The sequence below is a fragment of the Prionailurus viverrinus genome, chromosome D1 (genome assembly GCF_022837055.1).
Source record: "Prionailurus viverrinus isolate Anna chromosome D1, UM_Priviv_1.0, whole genome shotgun sequence".
NCBI lineage: Eukaryota > Metazoa > Chordata > Mammalia > Carnivora > Felidae > Prionailurus > Prionailurus viverrinus.
This window is the reverse complement of record NC_062570.1, coordinates 60,147,832-60,166,598: the sequence shown is the minus strand read 5'-3', so window position 1 is coordinate 60,166,598 and position 18,767 is coordinate 60,147,832. Positions and strand designations below refer to the sequence as shown.

At 38.1% G+C, this 18,767-nt stretch overlaps 1 protein-coding gene across 7 annotated transcripts in view; it reads left to right on the top strand.

Moving 5' to 3' along the window:
• Nucleotides 1–18,767, top strand: part of NUP98 (nucleoporin 98 and 96 precursor) — a 119,733-nt gene that overhangs the window by 7,084 nt on the left and 93,882 nt on the right. For 6 of the 7 annotated variants that reach the window (XM_047824242.1, XM_047824238.1, XM_047824241.1 and 3 more), the window contains exons 2-7: nt 7,836–7,939; nt 12,301–12,402; nt 12,514–12,690; nt 14,254–14,393; nt 15,690–15,797; nt 17,287–17,467. In XM_047824242.1, coding sequence (XP_047680198.1) covers nt 7,864–7,939; nt 12,301–12,402; nt 12,514–12,690; nt 14,254–14,393; nt 15,690–15,797; nt 17,287–17,467 — 784 coding nt within the window. In that variant the 5' untranslated portion in view covers nt 7,836–7,863. The remainder of the gene's footprint in view (nt 1–7,835; nt 7,940–12,300; nt 12,403–12,513; nt 12,691–14,253; nt 14,394–15,689; nt 15,798–17,286; nt 17,468–18,767) is intronic. The other variant, XM_047824239.1, reaches the window with a different exon arrangement.

Below are 18,767 nucleotides of genomic sequence, written 5' to 3'. Positions count from 1 at the left end.
CACTGTGAAGAAAGGAGTTGTATTAGATAATATAGGCTATTTTTAATTAATTTACAGCCTAATGGAAGATATTGAGCAAAATCTAGATGCTTTTTACTAGAGCGGCAAACAACTCATACACTCAAGTGGCAGGTATGACAACAAATATATTGCATAACTAAAAGCAGCTGGGAGGTATTAGTTTGTAATTATGTAATCAGGTTTGGAAAGGGAGAGGGGTGGGGATATGTTTTCATACTGATAAGAGTCTGAAGGGTCTAATCTAGGACAGTGTGAAGTAGGTGAGGCTTGAATGGCAATTTTTATTTAAAAATTTTTTTAAGATTTTCTTTTTTTTAAGTAATTGCTACACCCACCATGGGGCTCAAACTTACAACTCCGAGATCAAGAGTCACATGCTCTACTGACTGAACCAGCCAGGGACCCCTGAACAGCAATTTTTAGGGGGAAAAAAAAAGGGACATAGTTTTTAGGGGAGAAAAACGAATGTTCTAATAAAAGGAATGACTTGATCTGGGATTGATCATAGGGATACAGTAAAACAAGAAGATAGCAGATGGTTTTGCTGGGATGTGATATTAGGTGATTAAGACTACGTCAACTTCTGGAATTCTAGCTGACTCCATCCTTCCTCTCCCATTCAAGGCAAAAGTGAACATTTTCCTTTCAGTTTAACTCTGGATGATAATTCCCACCAGAATATTCTAGTATTTTTGTGAAGATTAGAAGAGAGGATAAATGAGAAAGTACTTTATAAACTGAGAACTACTAGTTCATTCATCTAACAATTATTTATTGTTTTTGCTCTTTACTGAGTTTGGTACAAAGGAACTCAGTGAAGGGGAAAGGAAAAATTACTTCCCAGTTGTGTAACTTTCTGTTGTCAGAGAGCAGCAAGCTTGCTTAGTCATTCAGATGCCACTCAAAGTTGGCAATTGCTGGGTTGTAACCATGTTTTAGGGTCTGTCCACCACTTTTCTGAAAGACGACTAAGTTTTGTCATGCCCAGAGTTCACAAAGCTCATAAAAGTTGGAGATATGTCAGGTTATTAAGCTTTATTTGGGACAGTGGGGGAATACTGGACACTGATGTCTGTTATTAAAGCTGCCTCTTTCTTGTATCTGACAGTGTGAATTATTAATTAAAAGATGTAACACAGAGAACAAAGTAAATTTAAGGGCATTGTCTTTTTCTGTATGGCACTATTTCATTTTAATTTTTTCTTTCCAAATATGTCTTATCCAAAAAAAACCCTATAATGAGTGTAGATAAATCCATCCATGAAGTAGTTAATCTTTGGAGGAAAGTTCATCTAGGTGATATAAATTGTCAATCCATAAGAGCGATTACCTTTCTGATGACCAGAAATCTCACGTTTGCCAGAGAAGTGTCTGTTTCTCCTGATAGTGCTAGATCACAATTGCCAAATTTGGGGGTTATAGCTTCCTTATTTAATGAATGCAAAGTGATTTTTCCTTTTAGTTCATTGTCTAGGAGCTCTAGGCTCTGTATGCACAGCTAATAGTTAAAAGTAGCTTTGTGGAGGGGCGCCTGGGTGGCTTAGTGGGTTAAGCGTCTGACACTTGGTTCCTGCTCAGGTCATGATCTCACAGTTCCGTGAGATCGAGCCCTGTGTTGGGCTCTGCAATGGCAGCACGGAGCCTGCTTGGGATTCTCTCCCCCCACCCCCCTCAGTCCCTCCCCCACCTTGTGTACATGCTCTCTCAAAATAAAAAAAGTAGCTTTGTGGAGTCAAAAATAGCTTTGTGGTCCTTGGCAAGTGACTTCTTGTGCCTCAATTTCACCACTGTAAAATATGGATAAAAATACCTACCTCTTTGGATTCTTGGGAGGTTTATGAGATAATTCGTTATTTATTTGTTTGTTTATTTTTTGAGAGAGGGTGCAAGCAGGGGAGAAAGGGAGAGAAAGAGAAATTTCTAGGGAGGCTCCACGCTCAGCTCAGAGCCCAACACAAGGCTTAATCCCACGACCCTGGGATCATGACATGAGCTGAAATCAAGAGTCAGACGCTTAACCAATGAGCCACCCGGGCACCCCCTTACTTTTATTTTTTTAATGGAAAAATAGAGTTAGTGCAGATATCTGTCTACGTCATCTAGATCTTTTGTTGTTGCTTTAATAGAGGAAATAAACATGATGGAAAAGTTTGGGTCCTCCAAATTCTCTGCCCCATGTCTCATTTACCTTCCTTTCTCTAGAGGCAACCACTTTAATGTATTTTTTCTAGTCTCCCTCTACTTTGACTATGTATATACATATCCATAAATAACAGTGTATTGTTTTTTCTATTGTACGTAAGCTGCCAAGTGTATCTTTTTGCAGTTTGCTTTTTTCATTAAGCATCTTTTCCTTGAAATAACTCTCATAGGGGTAACTTTGTCCAAATGTTCTGGTGGTGTCCTATTCTTGATATACCATATTCTGGGTATGTATGTAGTGGAGTGCTCTGGTTTATTCCTTTAGTTGGGTAACTTAAGGTTAATTACATCACTACCTAATGAACTGATAAGTACATTATATGTTTATGCTGATAAGTATATTATATGCTTATCATGTGAGGGAAGCTGGCCTTTGATATTAAAATAAAAGGCCAGATAAGATAGGTACACAAATACCCATTCTTAACCTGTGTACCTTATTTATCTGGTGCTCATTTCCCCTCTTTCTAATTCCCTATGGTCCAGTTCAGATTCTAAATACCCACAAATTTTCCCTGACATTTCCTGCTCAGATTCTGACCTAATTTTGATGACTTGTGCTTCTTGGCACTTACCTGATCTTCCAGTTTTAAATGTGTGGGTCCTTTCTCAGGTTATATCAGAAGTTACAAACTCAAAATCTGTTGAGGCCAGGCAGCTGATGGAAATAAGTGATGTTGGGTAGGTATTGTGGCACATTGGAGATTAAAGATTATATGGCTCTTACCAAAGGGGACATTTGCTACTAAAACTCCAGGCTATTATTGGTTGATTACAGTTCTAGTTTGCTTAATCATTAGGTTTTTTTATGAGAGGCCCCAAATCTGTTTTTCTGCCATAACCCTGTTTTAAATGTTATCAGCTAGTTTGAGCTAATGTATACATACACACACAAACATTTCTATATACATGCATACTTAGGTATATGTGAAATATGCCATATTTATAACAGGTCAAACAAAGAATTGTCTGCCAGTCGTATCCAGCCTTTTGTGATTGCTTCCTTTTTGCAACCTCTTAATTAAATGACAGATTCTACCAAGAATCTTCCCTTCCATGGCTTTCTTTTGTTGTGAGAATTCATGAAACATGATTTTAAGTTAGAAGTTACTTCTAAAGTACCTTGATCATTCAGCCTGTGCTTAAAAAACACTAGGGGCACCTGGGTGGCCCAGTGGGTTAAGAGTCTGATTTCAGCTCAGGTCATGATCTCATGGTTCGTGAGTTCGAGTTCTGCATCCAGCTCACTACTGTCAGTCTGTTGGCACAGAATCTGCTTTGGATCCTCATCTCCCTCTCTCTTCCCCTCCCCTTCTTGTGTTCTCTCTCTTAAAAACAAAACACAACATAAAAAACACTTAAGTGGTGATTGTCATTAATTTAGAAAATGAGTACAGTTTACCCTTGAACAAGCGTTTTAACTGCACATGTCCACTTACATGTGGCATTATTTCAATAAATATGAGAGAGTACTGTAAATGTATTTTCTCTTATGACTTTAACATTTTCTTTTCCCTAGCTCACTTTACTGTAAGGATGCAGTAAGTATGGGCGCCTGGGGGACTGAGTCGGTTAAGCATCTGACTCTTGATTTTGGCTCAGGTCATGGTCTCACGGTTTGGTTCGTAAGATTGAGTCCTGAGTCGGGCTCTGCATTGGCAGCACAGAGCCTGCTTGGGATTCTCTCTTTCCCTGCCCCTCCTTTGTGTGTGTGCATGTGCTCTTTAGCTCTCTCTCTCAAATAAATATTTTTAAAAAAGAATGTAGTACATGATACATATAACATACAAAATATGTGTTAAACAACTGTTTGTTATTGGTAAGGCTTCCAGTCAGTAGTGGGTTATTAAGTACTTAAGTTTTGGGGGAGTCAAAAGTTAGAACACCTCCTGCATTATTTAAAGGTCAACTGTATGTTTCAGACCCTATGTTAGGTTCTGGGATAGTAAACAAATGATACTGTCCATTACCCAGACAAGTTCATTGTGTATTGGGGAGAGTTGGAGATGTCAGAAGGTGAGCTCCCTGGGCAGCAGACTCTGAACTGGAGGTAGTCCTGCATGAGTTTTATTAGACAGTGCTCTTAGGATCAGCACGTTGGGAGAGAAGAGGAAATTGAGTTGTGATACGATCTTAATGAAGGACTCAACCAATCCTGTGGAGAATGTGAAGCCAGGAAGAGCCTTTAAAGTTACCCTTAGTTGGAGTGAAGAGGCCTGATTTTGCATATGGGCTAGTTCTAGGAAGAGGATATGACATTCGGTAAGGTAGCTCTTCAGCAGAGGCAGTTCTGAACAGGACTGACAACTGAGGGTTATCTTTCGGTAGTACTTCTCAGCAGCTGGGACAACAAATCCTTCAGTCTTGAACGGAGATCTGTGTAGTTGGTATTATAACAGTGTCCGCTATAGTCAGAGTCAACATGGATACTTGTAAACAAATCATTATGAGCTGTGTAAGCTCAGCAGAATGACTAATTGTTAGAGGAAGTTAGGAAAGGCTTATAGAAGAGATGACATTTGAGCTAGGTTTTGAAGAATGAATTAGGTTGTTTGGAAGGAGTAAGTGTAAGGAAGGGGGCATCTTTCATTGAGTCACTGAGATTTCATAACATAGGCAGGAAAATGATTTATTTGAAGGGCAGAGAGGTAAATTATTCAGTTTCTGCCAATTGTAATGAAAATCATGAGGTCATTTGCAAAAATCTTGGTTTGTTTCCATGGTGATAATTAAAAAAAAACCAATTTAAGTCCCAGTATGATCAGGTTTGAGATTAAGCCAAGCTAATTGTGCCCAGAACCAAAAAGATAGGCTGAGCTTGAGTGAGAAGCTTTTATTCTAGGAATCCAAATTGGATTTTGGTTCCAGCATTGTCTCTCATCCTTGAGTCAAAAAGATAGGCTGAGCTTGAATGAGAAGCTTTTATTCTAGGAGTCTAAATTAGATTTTGGTACCGGCATTGCCTCTCATTCTTGAGTCTGGAACAGATGAATTTCCTTAACACTGAACACGTTATTGTTTATTGCTTAGTATGTTCTCTCCTAGGATCGAGGGTATCTATGGGGAGTCAGAAGATAGGTTAAACTGAGGTTTTTCCACTTACTACTTCTTTGACCTTGGGAAATTTGGTAAACACTTGATCCTGTTTTTTTCATCCTGAAAGTACAGGTAGTGATACATAATACCATCATATTAGGATTGTTGAGATAATATATAAGAGCCTATATACTGTTAGGTGTTTTCCAGGGTATTTTATTGCTACTTAAAATCCCTTTGTGAAATATATGTGTGAGGTTAGGTTTTTGTTAGGATAAGATTATTAAAAACAAATTTTGATTGTTATGGAGCTGTGGGTTTGGTCTGTAGAATTCAGTACTATGAAACCCAAATTAACATTAAAATCTTCAACATAAGGATGAATGTCACAGAGAAAAACTATTACTTGGCTTTTAAATCCGGACATGTCTGCTCTGTAGATGTCAGATTTACATGAACAACAGATTTCTGATTGTGGGGGTGAATAAGAAAATGGATGGCAAAATTATCGTAATAACTTTATTACAGTTCACAGTTTTTTGCTGTGCTGATGATGGGTCAAAAAATTTATTCAACAGATACAGTAAAGTGAGTGTATAGGGGCTCTGACTCAAGACAGCAGTATGAGAGGGATTGTGGTCAAAAGGGAACTGTCCAGACATCTAACCCCTAGCACAACTGTCAATTCTGAATGCACTGTTGAAAAACAAATGTATAGATAGATAGACCCATAGCCAGGTCTAGACTTCTGCTAAGCTTCCAAGAATATTTTCCCTGGAAAGGAGAGTTACCAGTTAATAGGCTGAAGGCCCAGTCTGTCACTTTGTGACATCTGTTAAATTGAGAAGAGAGGAGGGGCGCCTGGGTGGCGCAGTCGGTTAAGCGTCCGACTTCAGCCAGGTCACGATCTCGCGGTCCGGGAGTTCGAGCCCCGCGTCAGGCTCTGGGCTGATGGCTCAGAGCCTGGAGCCTGTTTCCGATTCTGTGTCTCCCTCTCTCTCTGCCCCTCCCCCGTTCGTGCTCTGTCTCTCTCTGTCCCAAAAATAAATAAACGTTAAAAAAAAATTTTTTTAAAAAAAATTTGAGAAGAGAGGAAACTTCAAGCAGATCTCGTTACTGAAAGAGAAATGATGATTACATGAAATATAGTCTCTAGTTCCACGAGAATGCATTAGAATTAGAGTCACTTGAACCTTTCAAAATACAAATGTCTACATCCTAACCCTGGACATTTTGGTCCTCATTTCTAGAATAGGGCCTGGGGGGTTTTATTTTGAAAAGCTTGTCAGCTAATTCTGATGTGGCTCTCTTGAACCACTGGTTCACTGAGCTTTGTTTAATTAGATCTATTAAATTCATGGATGTGGATAAAGAATTAAGTGTTGGAATTTTTTTTTTGTAGGAGAGTTTAGGGGACAGAATGTTGATTTCTGTAAAACCATTAGGTATTTAGGGACAGCTTCATCTTTTCCAATGTTGCACAGAATGTTTCGGTTGTTGGAATAGCTGGAAGTACTAAAGGGACACTGGAACATTGTGGGGAGTGCTTCCAAATGTTGTATTTAATTCTATTATATGAATGAGGCATGATTTTACTAGAAGAAAAAGCTGTTCCATCATGTGTATATAATAGAAAAATCATCCTACCTGTCACAGAATCCAGATAAGCACGATTGGCTGTTTTTGAGTTTTTATATTAAAAGTACATAGTTTACTCAGTATTTTCTTGTCTGCTGATATGTAAGTGGTAGCAGATATCTTAAGTTTAAGGAAAATTTATGAGGGGGACAGTGTTTACTTAGGAATAAACTATACCTTTAACTTGTTTTTTGGTCAAATCTAGGGGAGAGCAAACTTCTCTTTTGTACTTGTTGAAACACTTTGGTCCAACTCATTAAGTACATAGTTTAGATACTGCAGGGGAATCATTCATATGAGGTGGGGAGGGTTTCACCAAAGATTTTCTGTAATGTTTCCAAAGAGAAAAGTAGGGGACCATAAAGAATTGTCTTAAGAAGTAAGACTCAAAGAGAATGTCAGAGCACCAGACTCTCTGGCATTTGGAGATGGGGGGAGGGGTATGCATAGTTTAAGGAACATTTAATATTGTAACATTTTATATACCAAAAAAAATAATAATAATAATAATGATAAGGCAAAAAACCTTTTTGCAATGCAAACTATAGAAAATAAAGCCTGACAAAAATTTAATTTCTCAAGTGATTGTAATAGCAGAATATCATTGTAATTTTTAATGGATATTGTGCATAACCTCCTAGATCTGGCATAGTGGACCTGAATCCTTCATTAAAAGGGAGCTTTAAAAAAAAAAGTTAAAAAACATGGTTTTAAAGGGATGGTTGATTATTGGTGGGATCTGAAGTTTAATCTCACATTATGGTACTGATAATTCAGCTCAATTTTAGAAGATCTTTTATCATTATAGAGTTTTAGGATATTGAATGAGATTAAAGATTATGTTATAGTTTAAATGGGCCTCAACTTGTAAAATGACATATTTTTTGAAAGAATTAATTCTGTGGTCTTTAAAAAGTAATATTTTTTTCTTCTTTCAGCTATCTGAAGCAAAGACTCATTTTGAAGATGTTTAATAAGTCATTTGGAACGCCCTTTGGGGGTGGCACTGGTGGCTTTGGCACAACTTCAACATTTGGGCAGAGTAAGTTTTACAAAAGAACAAAAGAGGGGGAAAATATTAAGCTATTCTTATTAAGAACAAATCCATTCTGATGGCTGAAATAAAAAACACAAGATATAACAAATGTTGGCGAGGATATGGAGTAAAAGGAACCCTCGTGCACTGTTGGTGGTAATGCAAAATGGTGCAGCCACTGTGGAAAACAGTAAGAAGTTCCTCAAAAAATTACAAGTAAAATTACCTTAAGATCCAGTAATTCCACTGCTGGATGTTCACCCAAAGAAAACCAAAACACCAATTTGAAAAGATATATGTACCCCTATGTTTATTGCAGTGTTATTTACGATAGCAAAGATACAGAAACAACCCAGTGTCCATCAATAAATGAATGGATAAAGAAGATGTGGTGTATATATACAATGGAAATTTAGTCATAAAGAATGAGATCTTGCCATTTGTAACAACATGGATGGACCTAGAGGTATAATGCTAAGTGAAATAAGTCAGGGAGAGACAAATACCATATGATTTCACTCATACGTGGAATTTAAGAAACAAAATAAATGAACAAAGGAAAAAGGGACAAAAGAACAGACTATTAAATACAGGGTCTGAAACAAATGAAAGTCTGAAACTAGGGTAACACTGTGTGTTAATTATACGTGAATAAATACATTTTTTAAAAGAACAAATCCATTCTGATAGCTTTATTTTTTTTTTTTTTTTTTTTTTTTTTTTTTTAATTTTTTTTTTTTCAACGTTTATTTATTTTTGGGACAGAGAGAGACAGAGCATGAACGGGGAAGGAGCAGAGAGAGAGGGAGACACAGAATCGGAAACAGGCTCCAGGCTCTGAGCCATCAGCCCAGAGCCCGACGCGGGGCTCGAACTCACGGACCGCGAGATCGTGACCTGGCTGAAGTCGGACGCTTAACCGACTGCGCCACCCAGGCGCCCCCATTCTGATAGCTTTAGACAGGAATTTTATTCATACTTTGGTTTTCATAACAAATTTTCTTTGAAAAATGACCAGATAGGGGTGCCTGGGTGGCTCAGTCGGTTAAGCGTCCAACTTCAGCTCGGGTCATGATCTCCTAGTTTGTGGGTTCAAGCCCCACATTGGGCTCTCTGCTGTTAGGACAGAGCCTGCTTTGGATCCTCTGTCTCCCTCTCTCTCTGCCCCTCCCCTGCACACTCTCTCTCAAAAATAAATAAACATTAAAAAAAAGAAATCAAATAAAGATGCCCACCATCACTACTTCTATTTTAAAAAAGACTGAGGGGCGCCTGGGTGGCTCAGTTGGTTGAGCATCAGACTCTTGGTTTCCACTGAGGTCATGATCTACAGTTTGTGAGTTTGAGCCCCAATATATTGGGATATTCTCTTCCACTCTCTCTGCCCTTCCCCTGCTTGCTCACTCTCTCTCTCACTCTCAAACTTAAAAAAAATTTTTTTAAATGATTGGATGATAAGATCTTGTTAAAATTTTTTAAGAGAATAGAAATAAGTTTTGAGTTTCTGTGGTTCTTTGATCATTAGTAGAAGGTACTTGTGGGACGCCTGGGTGGTTCAGTCGGTTGAGCGTCCAACTTTGGCTCAGGTTATGATCTCATGGTTCATGGGTTCCAGTCCTGTGTTGGGCTCTGTGTTGACAGCTTAGAGCCTGAAGCCTGCTTCAGATTCTGTGTCTCTCTCTCACCCCTCCCCTGCTTGCTCGCTCGCTTTCTCTCTTTCTCTCTCTCTCAAAAATAAAAAATAAAAAGGTACTTGAAATGTAGGCTCCAGGCCCAGCATAGGGGTTGAACTCATGACCTTGAGACCAAGAGTCACATGCTTTACTGAAGAGCCAGCCAGGCGCCCCATACTTGAAATATTTTTTTAATTGGTTTTTGTTTTGTTTTTAATTTTTTTTTAATGTTTATTTATTTTTGAGAGAGACAGAGACAGAATGCGAGTGGGTTAGGGCAGAATCCGAAGCAGGCTCCAGGCTCCGAGCTGTCAGCACAGAGCCCGACGCAGGGCTTGAACTCACAAGCTGTGAGATCATGACCTGAGCCAAAGTCAGTCACTCAACCGACTGAGCCACCCAGGCACCCCTATTAATTGGTTTTTGTAGCAAAAAGTTAACAGTGTATTAGAAGATTTTTAAGCCAGGAAATAATCTATTTATATTGCAGTAAAAATTGCAGTTATTGAATAGCTGCTCTGAGATTTGCTCTGTGAATAATAATATTCAGTGACAAAACTGTTAAAATATCAAAGTCCCTAATCCCCACCAGCCCTCCTATGATCCACTTTCCCTTCCACTCAGTATTGTACATGATACTAGTTGCCTGTAGCAACCACTTACTCACTTTTGAACTTGAAATTAAAAATTTTATACTTACACAAGTAGAAAGAATGGTATAATGAACTTTCATGTTATTTCCTAGCTTCATCAATCAGCATTTTACTAGTCTTGTTTATTTTTTATTGTATGGTATTTATTTTTATTTTAAAGAGAGAGCCCATGCATGAATGGGGGAGAGGGGCAGAGGGTGTGCGAGAGAATCTTAAGCAGTCTCCATGCTCAGTCTCACAACCCTGGGATTAAGACCTGAGCTGAAATCAAGGCTTGGACACTCAACCGACTGAGTGACCCAGGTGCCCCCCCCCCCCAGTCTTGTTTTTATCTTTCTCTTTTTAAGGGGAGATGAGTGTTTGAACAGTATGTTTTAATGCAAATCCTCAGAAGCTTTCTCTTAACTGGTGAGGGTTGTAACAATAGAGGAAAATTTTTTCAACTCTTCTGACCTCTTCTTGAAATACCCTGTGCATATAGGTCCTTGACTTTTGATGGTTCACTTGTTTAAGTGTATTTACTTATTTTGAGAGAGAGCATGGAAGGGGCAGACAGACAGAGAGAGAGAGAGAGAGAAAGAGAGAGAGCGAGAATCCCAAGCAGGCTCCACACTGTCAGCACAGAATCCTCTGCGGGGCTCAGACTCACCAGCCGTGAGATCTTGACCTGAGCTGAAACCAAGATTTGGACGCTTAACCGACTGAGGCACTGTTAGGTCCTTGGTTTTTATTTTATTTTATTTTTATTATTAAAAAAATTTTTTTTTAATTTTTTTTTTTAACGTTTATTTATTTTTGAGACAGAGAGAGACAGAGCATGAACGGGGGAGAGGCAGAGAGAGAGGGAGACACAGAATTGGAAGCAGGCTCCAGGCTCTGAGCCATCAGCCCAGAGCCCGATGCGGGGCTCGAACTCACGGACTGCGAGATCGTGACCTGAGCTCAAGTCGGACGCTTAACCGACTGAGCCACCCAGGCGCCCCCCCAAAAAATTTTTTTTAATGTTTATTCAGTTTTGAGAGAGAGAGAGAGAGCGACAGAGAGCAAGTGAGGGAGGGGCAGAGAGAGAGGGAGACACAGAATCCGAAGCAGGCTCCAGGCTTTTAGCTGTCAGCACAGAGTCCTACTCGGGGCTTGAACTTGTGAACTGTGAGATCATGACCTGAGCCAAAGTTGGATGCTTAACCAACTGAGATACCCAGTTGCTCCAGGTCCTTGGTTTTTAATAAAGAGTGCCCGTCAGAGTCACTTTTGGGGGGTTGTTTTTGTTGGCTTTTTGTTTTTTTAATTTTTTTTAATGTTTATTTTTGAGAGAGAGTAAGCAGGGGAGGGGCAGAGAGAGGGAGACACAGAATCTGAAGCAGGTTCTAGGCTCTGAGCTGTCAGCACAGAGCCCAGTGCAGGGCTGGAAGCCACAAACTGCAAGATCATGACCTGAGCTGAAGTTGGACGCTTAACCGACTGAGCCACCCAGGCACCCCTGTTTGTTTGTTTGTTTGTTTGTTTGTTTGTTTGTTTGTTTGTTTTGTTTGTTTGTTAAAGAACATATTTTCTGTCCTAGAACTATGGAATTAGACTCTCAGGTTGGAACCTGAACATGTGTATTTTGAAAACCCTTCCCAGGTCATTCTGAAGTGCTCTCCTAAATACGGACCATCCATCCCAGTGACTATGGAACGTATGGTGACTGGAGAGAATTGAACACCTTAATTTTGATTGTTTTACTTTTGTTTGTAGCTTATAATCACTAGCTACCTTTGCACTCCTTTTGGTTTTAGTTGGCACTTTTTTTTTAATCCATCAACATCTATAACTTTATTGAAAAGTCACACTTCTTCACTTTTTTTTTTTAACCTGAGGCAATGAATACAATGCTTAATTTCAAGACTGTAATTTGTAGTATGATGGACTTTTGAAAAAATTATTTTCAGAGAAGACCAATGATCGTATTGAAACACAGAATGTTAAGAAATATTAAAATCCTTTTTCATTGGATCACCTGATTAAGATTTTGTTTTGACCCTGGATTTTGCTTTTTCAGGTACTGGTTTTGGTACTACTAGTGGAGGGGCTTTTGGAACATCTGCATTTGGTTCTAGCAACAATACTGGAGGCCTCTTTGGAAATTCACAGACCAAACCAGGTAGGGGTTTTACTTGGAATACAGTTGGTTTATTCGTAGTTGATATAGGACTTTATATAGTGGTTCCAGTCCATCTATTTAACTGTTTTTTCCCCCTCTCCATCTCCCCAGGAGGATTATTTGGTACTAATTCATTTAGTCAGCCAGCTACTTCCACAAGCACTGGCTTTGGGTTTGGCACATCAACAGGAACATCAAATAGCTTGTTTGGAACTGCAAGTACAGGGACTAGTCTCTTCTCATCCCAAAACAATGCCTTTGCACAAAATAAACCAACTGGCTTTGGAAGTAAGTAGGATATCATTGGACTTCTGCATCCAACAATTTGATTTGCTTATTGAATATATTCTTTCTTCTTCTTTTGCCTGTGTTCATTTACCTCCTTTCTCTACCAGATGGCAAAAACATGGGGAGAGGAAATCTTCAAAATGTATTGAAAAGTTTAATAGGCTTTAAATGAGGAGGTTGGGTACATCTTCCCATGAGTGGAAATCTAAGAAGCATTATTATTTAAGGAATATGCAGAGGAAAAGGCTCCTGATATAGAATGACCAAATAGTATATGGAAAGCCAAGTCAGAGTGATGTCATAGTTGTTAAGACAGGAGAATTTCAAGGAGGAGTGTATAGTCATCCATATTGTGCTGCAGAGGCACCTCCTTGCCTCTGTTTCACATTTGTTATAAGAGACTAAAGCAGGAATGACAAATACTGGAGATGACCTGGTTACTCTTCCATTCATTATCCATGGCAGATGATTTTAATTGATGGTTTCTTTCTCTTTAAGTCTAAATGTGGCCTAGGGATACTTCTCCACACAGTACTTTGAGGCAACCACTATTGGTTGAACAGGTGTGCTCTGTGAGTTGATGCATTCTTAGCACAAAAGTATAGCAGAATGAATAAGTTAGCCAGCTATCAGTATTTCACAAAGGGAAAGTTTGTAGGGTATTGAAATACTTAATGATGACAATGTAAAATGCAATCTTAAAGTGCTAATTCAAAAGAGATGTGCCTGTTGACCTTAAACCATACATTGGGACGTGTTTTTAGAAAAGAAAGAGTTTGCCAGTGAGAAATCACATTCCTCTTAAATTGGTAATTAGGATCTGACTTACTATGAAATACTGGCAGATAACTTTATTGTTTACTGACATTTCTGGCACCCTTTGTATAACTTCTTGAGACATAATATCTCTTACTTTGAAAAATATATTCCTTAGATAACAGTTAAATTCACTTTTATGGAGTTTTTTGAAACTCAGCTTTTTGGAAAAGTAAGGTAATTAGAGGATTCATTCTATAAAACAATCAAGATGCCTACTAATTTTTCTAAATTATTTTTCTGGGCAGAATTTTATATTAACCTGTTTGGTTTCCCTAATAGGACCATTTATATGTTTTGAACTTTTTGGTTATGTGTGTGTGTTTGTATTAATGTAATATGTATTATGTAAATAAAATACACTGTGACCCTATTGAAGTCTGTTGTGATGTTTTCAGAAAGACTGGTTCATTCAGCATGTAGTTTTAACAAGAAAGGAGAAATGAAATAAAATTTATGATGAAATAGAGCACTATTTTTTTTTCACTTTCTTCCAAATTTACCCAAGAAGAACTTTATAGACATTTAGCTGACAAAGGGATTTAGATTTTGTTTCACTTCAAAGTTTTGAGCCTAGAATTTTATCTGTGTCTATATGAAATACCTGTTTGAAGATACTAGGGAAATTTTTTAAGATAGAAAATTTGAGTATGTGAAAGTAATGCATCTATAGTGCCACAGCCCAATTCCAAGATGTCTTACAGATTCTTAAACTGTTGCCATCTTCTTTTTCTTTGTAATTTACAGATTTTGGAACAAGTACCAGCAGTGGAGGACTTTTTGGTACTACAAATACCACCTCCAATCCTTTTGGTAGTACATCTGGCTCCCTCTTTGGGCCGAGTAGTTTTACAGCTGCTCCCACTGGGACTACGATTAAGTTTAATGTAAGTATTTCTTTCCAGTCTTTGTAGAATATATTACTCTCCCATTTGTATATTTCTTTGCAGGATGAATCATAAAATTTCTCCTTTTTCCAGTTCTGCACAGCTTAGTCTCACTCTTCTAAGATGTGTTAAGAACAAAATCTGTAAATAGTTATATAGTAAATACGAAAAGTCATGAAACATAAATCTAGATTATGTGTATTTGAATTATGCTTAACCCAGTCAAATTTATATTCACAAGGTTGATTACAACAGGTAGTAATGATGTTGAACTTGTATTTATTGCATTCATAACTTGGCTCTAAAGGAATGGTTGAATGCTCAACCATTATTGAAAATAGGGCCTCTTTAAGGAGATACATGGAATAACTCCTAAATATTTTGTGTGCCAATGAAGAATAAAACTTGTTGATGAAATGGCAAAATGGGGCAATGGAGTTTTATGTTTTCTTTGGCTTTTTTAAGACTTGGGCAGAGGGTTAGAATGGAAGATTTGTTTATGAAAATGTATGGAATATTACTTGATGTAAGATACCATTTGATGCGATTGGGGAGATACTTAGGGTAGGCTGGAGGTGCAGTTAGCTTAAAGAAAATCTGGGGAAAGTAGGTCTTGACTGAACTTCTTGTTAAAAGTTACTCCAGGAAATGAAGAATTTCTCAGGCAAGGTGGTGAAGTCATAATACTGAATTTAGAAACCTAAATTTTATAAATAATAGGGAAAAATAATTCCTGGAAAGTGTAATAATTGAGGAAACTGGCAATACTAGTAGAAAACTTTGGTTATATATTGTGCCTGTTTCTCATAAGGTTATAGGGGAAAAAAAAAACCCGGCTTCCATGTTTCTTAAATGCAACAACAGTTACAAAGCAGAACTTTGCTTTATTTTATGTATTTCTTTCTTTCTTTCTTTCAGATACTTCAGAGCAGGGTAGGAGATAGAACTCAGAGATTCAGGTTTAAATGTACATGTTGGGTAAATTGGATGAAGTTTTCCTTATGCATACAGTATTAAGTGTATTCTAGTATGTAATTAGATGGCTTGTTTATGGACTCAATGTCTGTGATAACTATTATTGCGATTGATTTATTTAGATAATGTAGGGGAGAGAGATCAGAAATGCTTAATGTATTTAATTAAGCGCCATTGAAACTCTGATTTAGCAAAAGACCTACAGGACTAGATAGTGTAGAGTTCACTGGTTGAAGAATTGTGTCTGGAGAGTAGGGATTTAAAGTTTAGACTTAGACATTTGCTTTAGACTTTCATATTTGCTTTTATCTTCCTTTACAGCCTCCGACTGGTACAGATACTATGGTTAAAGCTGGAGTTAGCACTAACATCAGTACCAAGCACCAGTGTATTACTGCTATGAAAGAATATGAAAGCAAGTCTCTAGAGGTCAGTAAAATGGAATACAGAATATCAGCCTAACCTTCTGATTCTATTAGAAAGCAACTTTTAAAAATGTTTTTGATTATTTTTAGGATCAGTGGTTCACACTGGGTTTATGTAAAAGACTAACAACCAAATTTTTTTTAAGTAAGCTCTGTGCCCAGTGTGGGGCTTGAAGTCAAAACCCTGACCAAGATCAAGAGCCACATGCTCTACTGACTGAGCCAGCCAGGTGCTCCACAAGCAAATTATTTTTAAAAATTAATGTATTATCGGGGCGCCTGGGTGGCGCAGTCGGTTAAGCGTCCGACTTCAGCCAGGTCACGATCTCACAGTCTGTGAGTTCAAGCCCCACGTCGGGCTCTGGGCTGATGGCTCAGAGCCTGGAGCCTGTTTCCAATTCTGTGTCTCCCTCTCTCTCTGCCCCTCGCCCGTTCATGCTCTGTCTCTCTCTGTCCCAAAAATAAATAAACGTTGAAAAAAAAAAATTAAAAAAAAAAAAATTAATGTATTATCTATACATATCTTGTTTTAGGAAGGTCAATATTCAGCTTGTTTGTACTGGTATAGTTCTGTTAGTAGTCCATTGTGATTGTATGTTGTTCACATTATACTGGGCGACGTGTGTGTATGTGACATGCACATGATTTTAGTAAACGCATGCAAAGTCATAAGTGTACAACATACTAAGTTTTCACCAAGTGAACAGACCCATGTTACCAGGATCCAGATCAAGTCACTGAGCATTACCAGCATTCCTGATGTCCCACATGTGCCCGGTCTCCCTAGGCACAATCCCCCCACTCGCCCTGCCACCTCTTCCTAAGCTAACTACTATTGTGAGTGCCCATGTTTTGCCCATTTTGAACTTTATACAGATGGAATCTTACATTACCTAAGTCTGCTTTTCCACACTGTGAGATTTATCCATGGCGTTGCATGAAGTTAGTTTGTTCATACTATAATATGATAGTATGTTGTATATTTTGAGTGTCATCCCTAGTTATAGCTGTTGCTTCCTCTACATCCCATACTGTACTTGATTTATTGGAGTGTACAGAAACACCCTGACGTGTGAGATAGAACTCTTAAACTGTATCCCTTTTTTACCTAATTTTCTGAAACCCCTCATTCCGTCCCAGAAACTTTGATATTTCTAGCTAATTTTTATATTTGGGGTGGGAGTAGATAGGATTATTATATAGCCTTGTACTAAAAGAAACTATTGCTGTTTATAAAAGAAAATTAAAATTAAGATATGATTGGTCCTTTGGCCTGTGGTTTTAGTAATTATGGTATGGATTTTAGTGTCCACTCTACACTGTGGAAAGTGTTTTTCTGTAATGGTGGTAAGTTCATGTTCTGTACTTCTCTGTTTTTTAGTCATGGTTCCTATGTGAACATGAACGTTGAATTCTAAATTTAAGTATTTAGTTTCCTAAGTAATTTTTTTGGCTGCATATTAAGATTGGAAATACGCTTTCCCTTCCTCTAGGAACTTCGTTTAGAGGATTATCAGGCTAACCGGAAAGGCCCGCAGAACCAGGTGGGAGCAGGTACCACATCTGGCTTGTTTGGGTCTTCTCCAGCCACCTCCAGTGCAACAGGACTCTTCAGCTCCTCTACCACTAACTCAGGCTTTGCATATGGTCAGAACAAAACAGCCTTTGGAACTAGTAAGCATTTGGCATCATATTGAGGAGGGACAGACAACTAAAAGTAAAACATAATTGTCATTTTTTGATAAAATAATTCAGCAATGTCAGAGGAACAGAGTGTCTGATATGTAGATGGGGATGGAGAGATACACAGTAAATGGAGATGGTTAAAAAGGGCCTCACTGATAAGGTGACATTTGGAAGGTGACCTATCTGAAGAATGTGAAGGATAAAGCTATACAGATTTCTGGAGGAACAACATTCCAGCCAGAGGAAGCTGTAAGTCTAAAAACCCTGAGTTTTTTCCAAAGATAATGAGAACCAAGGGGAAGTATTAAGGGATATAAGGACTATATTTTATAGGACATTGTGGGTCATTGTCAAGATTTGAATTTTTATTTGAGTTAGGAAGCCATTAGAAGTTTTAGAAAGAGAAGTCATGTGATTATGAGTGAAGGATCATCTGAACGCTGCTATATTTAGATTGTGGTAGCTACACTTGTGAGTATAGCATAACCTAGACACTTGTCCAATCGCTAGGTTGTACACCTGAAACTAATATAACATTGTGTTTCAACTTCAAAGACTCAAGAAAAAAAGATTGTTAAGGGGGCAGGGGTGAAGACAAATAAATTAGAAAAGCTGTTGCTTCATTCACATGAGAGATGATAGTGGCTTGACTGAGGAGATTGAGGTAGTAAACGTGTCAGATTCTAGACCCAGTTTGAATATAAAACTGATGAGATTTGCTGATAGATTGCTTTTATGTGGGATGTGAAAGAGGGAAGTCTATGATGATGACTAAATTACTTTATGAAAACACTACTTTTGTACAGGTAATATATATGTATGATAAAAAGTTCACGAGACACAAAAAAGTCTGTAACCAAAGGTATCTTGTTTGCTTCCCCTGGCTATTATTTTCCTCCATAAAACACGCAAAAGTTGGACTGTTTTGTGATCTTTTACAGAGATTTATACACACCTGCGAATATGCAGATAAATACATATTTAAGTGGCATTTAACATTCATTTCAGACTTGGTATCCTGTGATGTAGTTTAGCCACATACTCATTATCAAATACAGTGTATCCTATGTGAAATAGAAAGCCTCTGTTCTCAAGAAAAACTTAATCTAACAAGGTTAAAATACACATATAGATTCTGAGTGTGGTGTGGTATTTTGTAAATAGAAGAAAGTTTGGGACTCAAAAAAGATTACTTAGCCCAGCCAGGGTTCTTGGAGTCAGAGTAGTATTATAGGGATTGAAGTCTGAACTAAATCCAGAGTTAGGTGAAAAAGGATGGGAAGTGAAA